The sequence below is a fragment of the Zootoca vivipara genome, chromosome 7 (genome assembly GCF_965207765.1).
Source record: "Zootoca vivipara chromosome 7, rZooViv2.hap1.1, whole genome shotgun sequence".
Taxonomy (NCBI): domain Eukaryota; kingdom Metazoa; phylum Chordata; class Lepidosauria; order Squamata; family Lacertidae; genus Zootoca; species Zootoca vivipara.
The window spans coordinates 78,697,923-78,710,458 of NC_142590.1; the positions used below are offsets into that span (position 1 = coordinate 78,697,923).

The 12,536-nt window shown below is 44.4% G+C and overlaps 1 protein-coding gene across 4 annotated transcripts in view; it reads right to left on the reverse strand.

The window, feature by feature from the left end:
- ATP9A (ATPase phospholipid transporting 9A) overlaps window positions 1-12,536 on the reverse strand; it is a 91,726-nt gene that overhangs the window by 15,833 nt on the left and 63,357 nt on the right. For all 4 annotated transcript variants that reach the window (XM_088674658.1, XM_035121485.3, XM_035121483.3 and 1 more), the window contains exons 16-19: window positions 12,209-12,301; window positions 11,115-11,198; window positions 6,944-7,114; window positions 2,350-2,448 (exon numbers count right to left, since the gene is read on the reverse strand). In XM_088674658.1, the coding sequence (XP_088530784.1) occupies window positions 2,350-2,448; window positions 6,944-7,114; window positions 11,115-11,198; window positions 12,209-12,301 (447 nt within the window). The remainder of the gene's footprint in view (window positions 1-2,349; window positions 2,449-6,943; window positions 7,115-11,114; window positions 11,199-12,208; window positions 12,302-12,536) is intronic.

Here is a 12,536-nt window from a genome sequence, read left to right on the forward strand (position 1 = left end):
ACAACTCTAGGAATTCACAGTAAAATGCTGATGAATTTTCCTGAGGAATAACATTTCAAGCTGCTGGGGAAATGTTGAGAACTGAATTCAATGTGAGTGAGAGAGAGATGAAAATGACAAATGCATCTATCTTGAGACCCTCTGGAAAAGAGATATGAAATTTACGTCTTGTTATGCGTTAAAAGAAAACATGTTGAAAATGCAGTATCGCTGGTACCTCACGCCATCTAGACTCTCCAGAATGGACAAAAGTATATCAGATTTATGTTGGAGATGCGGTGAAAGGAGAGGTGACATGTATCATATGTGGCGGGGGTGTCGAAAAATTAAAGAATTCTGGAACGCTATATATGAGGAGATGAAAAAGATCTTTAGAATAACTTTCATTTTAAAAAAACCCAGAGGCCTTTCTTCTTGGAATTCTGAGCAATGATATTCCTGTAAACAAAAGAGAAATATTTTTGTACGCCTCAGCAGCCAGCCGTCTACTAATAGCAGCAAACTGGAAAGGGGACAAGATCCCAACAGTAAAGGAATGGCAGAATAAACTTCTGGGCTTTGGGGAAATGGCTCAATTAACATACAATCTGAGGGGGAAATCAAAACAAACATTTGTGAAAAATTGGGATATGGTTAAGAGGTATTTACAAGAAAATAATAATAATGATGCGATCTCCATGGCAGCACTAGAATGACTCATGTATAATGTAACATAAAACACATAGGAAACTGAAAGTATGACCTGATATGGATGTACAAAAAACGAAAGAAAGAATACGATGAGAAAAGCAGGTACATCGATAATACTAATGTGATGTACTTCAAGACGGGACGGGAAGTCCAATTTTTATTTTTATTTTTTCTTTATATTTCTTTTTCTTTCTTCTTTTTTGTATCTTAATGTAGTATTTAGATTCGAAACACAGCAAACAACTTGGAAGGGGAAAAAAAGAAAAACAACAAGAAGAAGACTTTTCTGAGTTTGTAATAATCTTTATTTCTTAACATTTGAAATGGAATATTGTATATGTATATAATGTATATAAGAATGTACTATGATTAATACAAAAAAATGCATCTATCTTAGGCATGTCCAAAGTCCCTTTCGGGGGCCTAATCCGGCCCGCCGTTCAGTTGTCGCTTTAATCCGGCCCCTCAACAACTTTGGGGTAAAATTGTAAAAAAAGCACAACAACTCTGGGGTAAAATCATTAAAAAAAGGTCACCAACTTCAATCCTTAAAAAAGGTCAGCAACTTCTGAGGTAAAATCCTTAGAAAAGGTCAACAACTTTGGTCGGCCCTCAAGCATGTTTACTTCATCAAATCTGGCACCCCTGGTCTATCTCTACTAGTCAGGTCTCCTCCAGACTGTCAGTATTTTGTAGGGGGGATTCCAAGCTTGGTACGGGGAACTTTTGGCCCTCCAGATGTTGCTGAATGACAACTCTCGTTGGCCAGGCTTGCTGGGACTGATGGGAGTTGTGGTTTAGAAACATCTGGAGGGTCAGAGGTTCCCCACACCTGCCCTAGTGCAGCAAATCTACATCAGAAAAAGGAAATGGACTTTGTGTCACTAGGAAAGTAATGGGGAAATGCATTGAAATGAATTGTTGAATTAATCAACAAGAATGAATGAATGATTAACAGGAAGATGTCTAAGCACCTCATAAGCATGTCAGGATGAACGTTCATTGTTGTGTAACGCTCCCAACCCCAAAGCAAATCAGAACAAATGCTCAATAATGACCAGATATAATCTAAGCTCCATGTACACTTTGTACAAGCAAATCAAATAAATTGGAGGAGCCCTAAATTATCTGAACACAGGGCCAGTATTGGCTTCTCCTTTTGAATCTCAGAACCTGTCGTTTTTCTGAGCGTCCTCAGAAAAAGCATTTTCACAGAGATTCCCCAAAGAGCTGGAGCTGAGCAAAATTAATGAAGACAGGAATTCTCCACCATATTTACATTGGCCACTAGTTAGCAAACCTATTGCTCTGTGTTTTGCCTCTTAAGTTGTTACAGAAGGGATCCAAATTCACTATGTCAACCGTGCCTGCAGGAAAGAAATCATTTTATCCCAAGAGGGATAAACAAAGGAGGAGGGGAGGGAGACTTTTTTTTCGGAACGCTCTTTTTCCACTATTAATGTCCAACTTCAATGTACTCATCAGATGGGTCTAGGTGTTGTGTAAATGCAACGATGGTCAGAGGGAGATTAGATCTGCATAATATACTCATATTTTATTCTAACTGCACATTGGGGCTGGTGTAAATTATTCCCCTTGATTCATAATGTAGCTCCGTGGACAAGTGCTAAGTAAGCTAGTTTCATTCATATTACTCACCATTCTAAATATATGAATGTCCTGGGTCCTGGTTACCAGATGTGCATTCTTAGCTGTACACGTGGCTGTTTCTAGTTTGTCCCCTGTGAGCATCCATACCTACAATAAAAAAAGCACCATTTAATATCCTGGAATCAGCGATACAAAAATGCATTCGACAAAATGCTTAGTTTGTAGGAGGTTTATCAGATACTCTTTATTTATATTTGTACTGGAATCCAGGAAAATTGGTGTGTGTGTATGTGTGTGTTTGAGCCACATTGTTTTCACATTAAATGAATCAGTTTGAGCAACAAGCTCATTTAAAAATTGAATTTTATTCTAATTGGATCCAATAACTGAGCTACACATTAGAAATAGAAATACTTTATTGTCACTGTACCACTTGTTTACAGTAAGATTAAACGACCCCCCCCCCCAAATCTCTCAGTCCTTGTTACACTCTATGTGCTGTCGTACGACCACCAACCTGTCTTCCATTCAGGAGCTTCACAGCCCATGGGTGGAAACTGTTCTTTAACCTGTTGATGTGGCTCTCCCAGGGCAGGAGATTAAAAAGGTGCTGGCCAGGGCGTGAGTCATCCCTGAGAATGTTCCTCCCTCTTCTGAGGCAACGGTCTCCCGCGATAACATCTAGCGGACTCAGGGGACAGCCCACGATATCGTGAGCTGTCTTCACCACTCTCTGTAGGTACTCTCTGTCCACGGCAGTCAAACCAGCATACCACACCGTAATGCAGAGAACACTTTCTATCATAGACCGATAGAAGGAAGTCATTAGTTGCTGTCCAATCTTGTTCTTTCGCAAGACCCTAAGGAAATGAAGTCTCTGTTGGGCCTTCCTAACCACCTGGGCTGTGTTGACCTTCCATGTTAGGTCTTCACTAAGATGGACTCCCAGGTATATAAAGGAAGAGAGTCTCTCCGCACAGCCCCCCCCCAATATACAACAGGGCTAGTTCCCCTCTCTTCCTCCGAAAGTCCAACACCATCTTCTTTGTCTTGCCAATGTTTAGGTGCAGATTGTTCTCTGAGCACCATGTGGATACCTTTTGAACCCCCCCCCCCGTACGCAGATTCGTCTCTGCCTGTAATTAAACCCATTATGGTGGTGTCATCAGCAAACTTAATAATTGCAGTAGATGGGTCAGATGAAATGCAATCATATGTATACAATGAATACAGGTATGGACTTAGCATGCATCCCTGTGGAGTGCCAGTGCTGAGCTTCAGGGAGGTAGATGTAACAGGTCCAATCCTCACTGTTTGTGTCCGACCTCTCAGAAAGTCTTTAATCCAATCACAGATGTTAGAAGAAAGGTACAGGTCCCTTAACTTTCCAATGAGAATGTCCGGAAGGATGGTATTGAGAGCCGAGCTATAATCAAACAGCATTCTGACACAATTCCCTGATCTCTCCAGATGACTTGTTGCAAGGTGAAAAGCTGTAGCAATGGCATCATCTGTTGACCTATTTCTCCTATAAGTGAACTGGTGTTTATCAAAGACCGGTGGAAAACATGTTCGAAGATGTTGAAGGACCAATCTCTCGAAGCATTTCATCACTACAGATGTTAATGCAATGGGTCTCTAGTCATTTAGGGAATTAATTGCTGTTTTCTTTGGGACTGGGATAATGGTGGCCACTTTCAAACATGATGGAACACAAGCAGTTTGCAGAGAGATGTTAAAAATCCTCGTCAAGATCCCTGCTAATTGATCGGCGCAATTTTTTACCACTATTCCCAGCACCCCATCTGCGCCAGCAGCTTTGCTGGGATTGACCGCCCACAATGCAGCTTTCACTTGATGGTCATATAAAACAAGTGGCTGCGAGTTTGTAGGCTGGCAGACAGGAGCCGAGATATCTGCTCTGTTTGCCTCATAGCGGACAAAGTAGATGTTCAGCTCCTCTGCCAACATATCATTGGCCATAACCATGTTCGTCATATTGTCTTTATAGTTGGTTAGGTGCTGCAATCCTTGCCACACTTGTTTCAAGCAGTTCCCAACCTTGAGCTTATATTGCTGCTTTGCCGCCTTGATGCCTTTCCTAAGCTTGACACAGTGTGAGGCTGTAGAACAGGCATAGGCAACCTCGGCCCTCCAGATGTTTGGGGACTACAACTCCCATGATCACTAGATAACAGGACTAGTGGTCAGGGATGATGGGAATTGTAGTCCCAAAACATCTGGAGGGCCGAGGTTGCCTATGCCTGCTGTAGAACTTGGGAGCTGTATCACTTCGCAATGTGGAGCTGAGTATGTGTGTACACATTTTTGAATGCATTTGCACGTGAAAAAGCTCCATCAATGTAGTTAGCAAGCATCTTTAAGGGGGAGGGATTTCTACATCATACTGGGATCTGTGCAATTTTTAAAATAAATAAATCAGGAGTCGACCCAATGACGTTTTTAGAAATGTAAAAGGTGTTGGCACCTGTGATCCAGGCATTCTACAAAGCCACTTTAAATTGTTCCCTGTGGCTACTGACTTCACACAGCAAGGAAAGTTTGTGGTGTCAGAGTGAAAAACGCCTCCTTGTGCACAGCGAGTCGCTTGTGCTCCTTGAGGAGACAGCCATCATGTGGAGAAGTTTAAAGTAACTTAATGGAGCTAAAATACATGCTTTAGTTAAAATACGTGTAATTCCTACTAAAATCAAAGAGACTGTGTTCATCACCCAAACCATACATCGAAAACACGTGGCTCCCTCCTCCAAAGAATCCCGGGAACTTTAGTTTGTTGAGGGTACTGAGAATTGTAGCTCTGTGAGGGGTAAGCAACAGATGGGGGGTTCCATTTGATAACTGTCTACATTGGGCAGACAGAGATGGCAGCTTAGTCAGTGTTACAGTCTCTGTGTGGGCAGGAACTACAGGCCTTCCAGATACAGATATGGCAAGATGGCAGCTCTGCCTTTTCAGGTTAGGACAAACAGGTCCTTGGGCCTAGCTCAGAACTGAGACTGAACATTTTTAGCCTACCCTTTTCTCCCAAAATCTCAAAGGCAACTATCAAGAAGTTAATTTCATGTATGTAGGCACAGGGTACACAATCCATCTCCAGTTAAAAACAGGCTAAAAACTATGACAGATAATGCTTTCTTAACCCCCTCACTTCTCATCCAGTCATGCTCATCAAAACCCAGTGGTAAATAGTAAAGTAAGTACAGTATAACTTATCAGCGCATGATCCCCCCCCCCAATTCTGCTCCCTCTGGTGGCCATTTCAATACAATTCACTGTTTCAGAGTTTGTTTGTTTTTCAAAATATTTCATACACCACCCCAGGAGCCTCAAGAGAAGAATTGTGCTAGGTAAGGATTCAGTGCTGCCCAGATTTCCTAAGTGCACCGAAGGAAGGGCAAAGTGGTCGAGTTTGCTTGGCAACACTTAAAGCAAACTTGATCACACAATCTTTGCCGTGTTTTCCTGTTGTGCAACAAAACAGCCCCCAAACCACATGGGTCGCCAAGATCATGGGTTGTGGCCCTTCTCTGGGTTCTCCACCACTGACAGATGGGTTCTATGGAAGAGCCTTTTCATTCGTGGCACCCCAGCTTTGGATCACTCTCTCTAGGGAGGTTTACCTATTACCTACTTTGAAGTCCTTCTGGCGCCAGACCTTCATCATTTCTTCTGCTTTATCCAACCTAGTAACTTTTAATTCCGCTTTTACAGACATGCTGCTGCAGCTAATTTTTATGCTCAGGCACCTCCCGTTTTGTGCAAATTTTAAAAAATGCACTACTGTGCACGTGCAGGCTGTTTTTGGACCCAGAAGAGGGCATGACAGGCTCAGGACGAGGGCATAACAGCGTGTAACACACTTATGTGCATTCTGCCAACATGCGCGACGACCAGAATGCAATCCCTGCATAAATAGGGGGTTGCCTGTACTTCAATTTTGTTGTAAGCCACTCAGATAATTTAACTGAACACAGCAGGCAATGCATCTTAAACCCAACCAACCAACGAATACTCTTCCTACTTTTTTTTTTCTTCTGAACTCACATACTTGGAAAATTTCCAAACTTAAGAACCAAGCACTCTCCTGAGTATCAAAGTGAGAGGGTAAGAATGACAACTCTTCAAGCATTTACAGGAAACTATTTTTGTATGTGTCTGATAAAAACAGTTGTTATTTGATCCAAACATTTGGTTGTCAGGATGCCTCATTTTTCACAGCTCCCAAAGTTCAGTGTTGTTTGTTTGTGTGTGTGTGTTAAATTTTCTGCTTTACAATTTACAATACTCATTTTTACATCCTTAAGACATCAAGGACTTCCCATGGTTCATTTTACATATCGTAAATCCCTGCATATTTTACAAAAAAACCTCTACCATTCAGTCTTCCATTATTGCATCCATCAAAACTTATTTACAATCTTGCATTTATCTTAATGCTCCCAGCGTTTTCAGCTGCCAAGTTCACTGTTCTGGTTGCTGGGGAAATGCCCCCCTTTTCCCCACGAAATGATGCTACAGTATCTCTCACTTTCTCTTGCTGCTGCACTGTCAGATTGGGGGGGAGAGAGAGGGGAGAGAGAAACCAACAATGCTACGCTTTCCATTTGCGGTTTAGCCATACCTTCATGCTGGCATTTCTCAGTGTTTCCAGAGTAGGCCTGACATCCGCCTGCAGCTGGTCCTCCACTCCAGTCAGACAGAGCAGCTCCATCTCCATCTCCAGGCTCTCGATCACGGTTGCTACCTTCAGGGAACGGTCGTGGACGCTGAGCTTCGCTTGGACATAGCGTGCCTGTCAAAGACCCGAGAGAGACATAGCCGGTCGGTACGAAATCAATCACTTTGCACTTTACACTTATTTATTTTTAATGTATTTTGCCTTGTTGTATCTAGGCCTGGGTCATAAACTGATCTACGTTTAGATGGAGATATATCACGAGGTGGGAAATCAGATAGCTCAAAACTTCCCAGAAGACCCATGGTCGTTCATTCGATTCAGGCGGGGAACTTTTTTCAGTCCAAGGCAGGACTGGCCCACTCATGAGCCTAGTTGAGGTGACTGCGTCGGGCAGCAGATCCTGATGTAGATCTTTATTGCCTCCTTGTTCCTGACGGAGATATTCACTCACCCCTTATTCCCTGGCAGGGAGGGAGGGGTGCCATTTTGCAGTTCTCCTCAGGTGCCAACATGTCTTAGGCTGGGCCCTAGTCCAAGGGCCACATTCCATTCTGGGGAACCTTTCAGGGGCCACATGGGGGGCAGAGGCAAAAGTGGGCGGAGTGACAAAGGCAAATGATACTTTTGTACAGTAAGCTCGTTTCTATATACAGTATACTCATATGCCCCTCACATACCTTCCATTAAGACGAAGAGCTATTATCAGAGTTCAAGGACACATTCCAGCCAGGCAAAAAGCACTCAGATAGTGCGAGATAGGGCCACTGAGGGGTGTGGCCTGGGAAGAGTCTCAAGAGCCAGACAGAGAGGCCCTGAGGGCCACTTTCAGCTCCCAGGCCTGAGGTTCCCAACCCCTGTATTGGATGGACTGGACAACCCCTGACAGAACAGGGTGGGAAATTGTTTCCCTCTACCCCGTTACTCATTTGGCCTATGTCAACATGCAGGAGGAACACTGCAGGAAATACATTGGGTGGGGTAGCCGATGTGCTTTTAGCAATTTCCCCTCTCTCCCAAAGCCAGATGCGTAGAGACTGGCTAGGCCTGTGCTGTGAGATTCTTTATCTACTCAAAGAAGATGGGTGGGTGGTGAGCCAACTGGCTGCCATCCACGAGTTGATGTGGCCCCCAGGCTGCCAGATGGCTCCTTTTTGCTACAGACTAAGAGCACCTCTTGGTCATATTTCATTTTTATTTCATCTTTGTCCTCCAGTGCCCTGGAATAAATTGCATAATGCCATCAGCAATGGGAGCAAGGAAGGCAATGCAGGAAGACAGAGACATCAAGGGGATGGGAAAAAGGGAGAGCCAAGAGAAAGAAGAGAGGGCACCTTCTATGCCAACTTCTAAATGCCTGATGAAAACTCTTCTTTTCTGCCAGGCTGATGCAGGCAATTAAGGGCACATCCTTGCACAACAGTTAATTGATGCCTGCTTCTAACTCTTTTAGGGTTTTTAATTGCGTGGTTTTAGGATTTTATTGCTGTAAACAGTGTTGATACATTTCTTATGACATAGCAGTATACCAGTCGCCACTCTCAGCCTCCCTGGGGTGGTCCTAAGGAAAGCAGAGCAATATGTTTGGCTGCAGGAGTTGCCGGAAGGAGGCGTACAAGATGCCACCCACCCACCTTAGGGGCTCCACTCCAGATTTGTGTAAGGCTTACTCCTTGACCTTTTCTTCTCCCGAAGATATCCAGTAAAGCAGCAGAGGTTTAGGATCAGAGGTTTCCTTCTCTTAGGTGGGCTACCTTCCCATGTTGATGGGTCTCATCTGCCTCTCACTTCCTGCCACAGCACGTGATGAAACTGCTTTATTGACCATTGCACCCACTATCGGTCTCGTCCGCTCAATCCACCAGAGCCTGCCTTCGCATTCAGGGTAAGTCTCTAACTCACCAAGGGTTAAGACGCATCTGCTACCCTCAACTGGTTTAGTCAAAGATGTTCCCAGGGTGCTGCCGCTACTATTGCATGCTGACAGCATCCAGGAGCCACAGGTGAGAGCTAAGTGCAGTTTGGGGCCCAAGGGTGGGCAAACTATGCCAGAAGGAGCAAGACATGGCCCCCACCAGATGGACTACCCCTTCCCTTACACCCCATACACCCCTGGACCACCCTGGTAATAAAGGAACAGGGGCAGCTGAAAACTTCTCTGCAGGCAAGAACTTGCACCTCTTTCACCAAGTACTAAAATTGTAGCCGAGAAAAATAACAATAATAATGAGAAAGTGGGATGAAAAAAGTGAAAGATCACAGGATGTGGTGTGGGTTGCTGCATCCCTTTCTCGTGTGAACATCGGCAGCCGAATTTGCAAAACGCTGCTGGCCTTGTACACACCCTTTTTGTCGGAGGAGTGCCTTCAAGGATATTTATAGCTAAATAAGCCATTGTTTGGAGCGGCTAGAAATTTGCCTCTCCAAGTTAGGCTTGATGCTGGCCTGAAACCCTGCATTCTCAATCACATGCCTATTGTCAAAACTAGAGCTCAATGCTGAGCTCGATGTATCAATAGTCTGACTCGGTATAAGGCAGCTTTGTATGTCTGTATGTTGAAGGTGGATCTCTCTCTCTCTCTCTCTCTCTCTCTCTCTCTCTCTCTCTCTCTCTCTCTCTCTCTCTCACCCCCTTTTCTCATCCTTCCTTCCAGCTTCTGCCTCAGGGATGAGGAGCCTGTGGGCCTCCAGTTGCTGTTGCAACTTCTTGTGTCTGAATCAAGGATCTCTGGCTTAAATGCCCATGAACAAAACAAGCTAATAAGTCGGGATAGTAAGGAGAGGAAGAACGCCCAGCCGCATCCACAACTTCACACATCACATTTGACAAAGCTGCAGCTCAGTCATTCCCAAAGTGGATGGTACCATCCCCTGGAGGGTGGTGGGATTACCTAGGGGGCAGCAGGAGAGGGTGCTGGAGGTATAAATGACTATCAGGCATTAAAAAGCTGGCATGGTTGGGTAAATTTCGTCAGTTTTGTTGCATTAAACTAGACAGTTTTCACTGGATTTTGAATGAATGTGCAATTGATTGCTCCTGTTTTGGATTCTCCTGTATTATCTTCCTGAGTGGAGCATGCAAACTGTTATTTTATAAGAACAATGTTTTTTTGTAAGGTAGGGGGCTCTGGAGTTGAGTTTATGGTACCAAGGGGGAAGCAGGCCAAAAAAGTTTGAGAACAACCACTGCTGTAGATGAACATCCAAACACTGCCACAGACCAGCTTCATTGGGACGCATCAAGCATGAAAAAAACCGGGGTGGGGGGAGGCTTTTGAAAACTGCTGTGCTAGTGACAATGTTCCTCTTTTAAAGGGCCAATGACATAATGTAAAAACAGCTCACAGCAAATTATCAAGTTGCGGGTGTGAAACTAGCATCCTTCCAGTTTCACAACTGATAAGGAAGGAAGACACAGCAGCAGACCAAGCTTGAAGTAGGCAGCCTGCATCTGAATTTTTTAATGTGCCATGTGAATGAAATGTTCATGTGGTCACCAGCTCATTCACTGTGGAAGTAAGTGAGGATACTTCTGGGGCAACTCTTAAAACGTAGTGTGTGCATTTGCCCCTATGCTACGTTGTCATTTTTTCCTGTAGGTTATTATTTATTCATTGAATTGTTGCTGTAAAAATTTTGAGCCCCCCTTTCATTTCCCATAAAACGCAAGATGGAAAACAGTACGGACATAACAACCCTGGAATCCCAAATAAAGGATTTAAAATACTATTAAACAGAAATGGCAAATAATCAAAACGTAATCATCAGATACCCACAACCAAAAGCTTACTGGAACGGCTTCAATTCTGAACAGCAAAATCCTAACAGCAATGGTTTTGCCAGCAGGGCCTGCCTGAGCTTTTCCACAACAATGGTGCCACAACCAGGAAGGTCTTGTCTCTCATGGCCATCCAACAAGTTTCACCATGGAGCAGGACTCCTGGTATTGTTTGGGAGTAAACGGGGGAATATGCAGGATAAGATGGTCCTTAAGTCAACAGGGTCCCAGAACATCCATAATTTTAAAAGTAAGAACAGGCACCTTGAATTGGGACCTAAAACGAATAGGCAAGCAAGTAAGATGACACGATACCAGAGGTAAACAAAACTGGCTCACCTCAAAGTCTTGATATTGTTCCTCAGTCAGGGATTTCTTTGCTACCACAAGGACCCTCAGGCCTTCCCTTGCCATATTGCCACACTGTGGAGGAGAAATTGCAAATTTGGTCAGGTCACATCTGAAGCTAGGGATCGCAAATCAGAGATCCTTATTTTGTTAAAATGTTTATGGGACAGATCCAGCCTCTGTGGGCCACTTCCACCTGTCCGTCACATTGACACCAGGTCATTCATCTTCCAAGGAAGAATCTTGAAAGACCTACAATGGCTCCCAGTAAGTTTCCGAGCACAATTCAAAGTGTTGGTGCTGACCTTAAAAGCCCTAAACGGCCTTAGCCCAGTATACCTGAAGGAGCGTCTCCACCCCCATCTTTCTGCCCGGACACTGAGGTCCAGTGTCAAGGGCCTTCTGGCGGTTCCCTCACTGCAAGAAGTGAAGCTACAGGGAACCAGGCAGAGGGCCTTCTCGGTAGTGGCACCTGCCTTGTGGAATGCCCTCCCACCGGATGTCAAAGAGAACAACAACTACCAGACTTTTAGAAGACACCTGAAGGCAGCTTTTAATGTTTGATGGACTACTGTATTTTAATATTTTGTTGGAAGCTGCCCAGAGTGGCTGGGGAAACCCAGCCAGATGGGCGGAGTATAAATAATAAATTATAATTATTATTAGGAATGCCCTCTAAGGTTCTTGTTTGCTCCTTCGCAGCCACAGTTGGGGCAGGTGGGCATGGCTGGGGGGGGGGGAGAGTAAAATTAGGGCCCTTGGTGAGGGTTCCCCATGCCCAACATAGGAGGAGATGGCAGCTTAGATTTCATAATTCTGTTATTTCACTGAACTGTTTCATAACGTTTTGCAGCCTTCCCCATGGGTGGTGTGGTCCAAAATGTCTGGAGGGCATCAAGTTCCAGAAGGCTGCGCTATTGCTACTATAGCTTCTGCAAACACAACTCATTGTTTTGAGAAGCAGCTATAAAAGCTAAGTCACAGTCTCAGTTATTACCTCCCAAGGCAATAGTGTACCCCATGTTCCCTGTACCACTTGACAGTCATTGCACCAAGTGCAACTTCCCACTGGTGTGCTTCCATACCTCTTCCTCTAGCCAGTCATTGTATTGAACAATTCCTGCCATCACCACATCAGCCCCTTTCATGTAGAAGGTTATTTCCCCTGTAGATTCATCCTGGAAGAGAGAGAAAAGGTTCATAGACTATCTGTTCCAGCGCTACTGCTAATCCATGGTTGCCTGAACCTGGGATCGAGGTGGTTTAGCTCTCTCCACACCTACCACAAGCTATAACCAAGGTTTGTCCTATGATTTGCAGGTCATGGGGTTTTGGGGGGAGAGGTAAACCATGGACCTAAGTTCAGATGACATGCTAAGTCAAACCATGGCTTGCAACAGCACAGCATCAGAA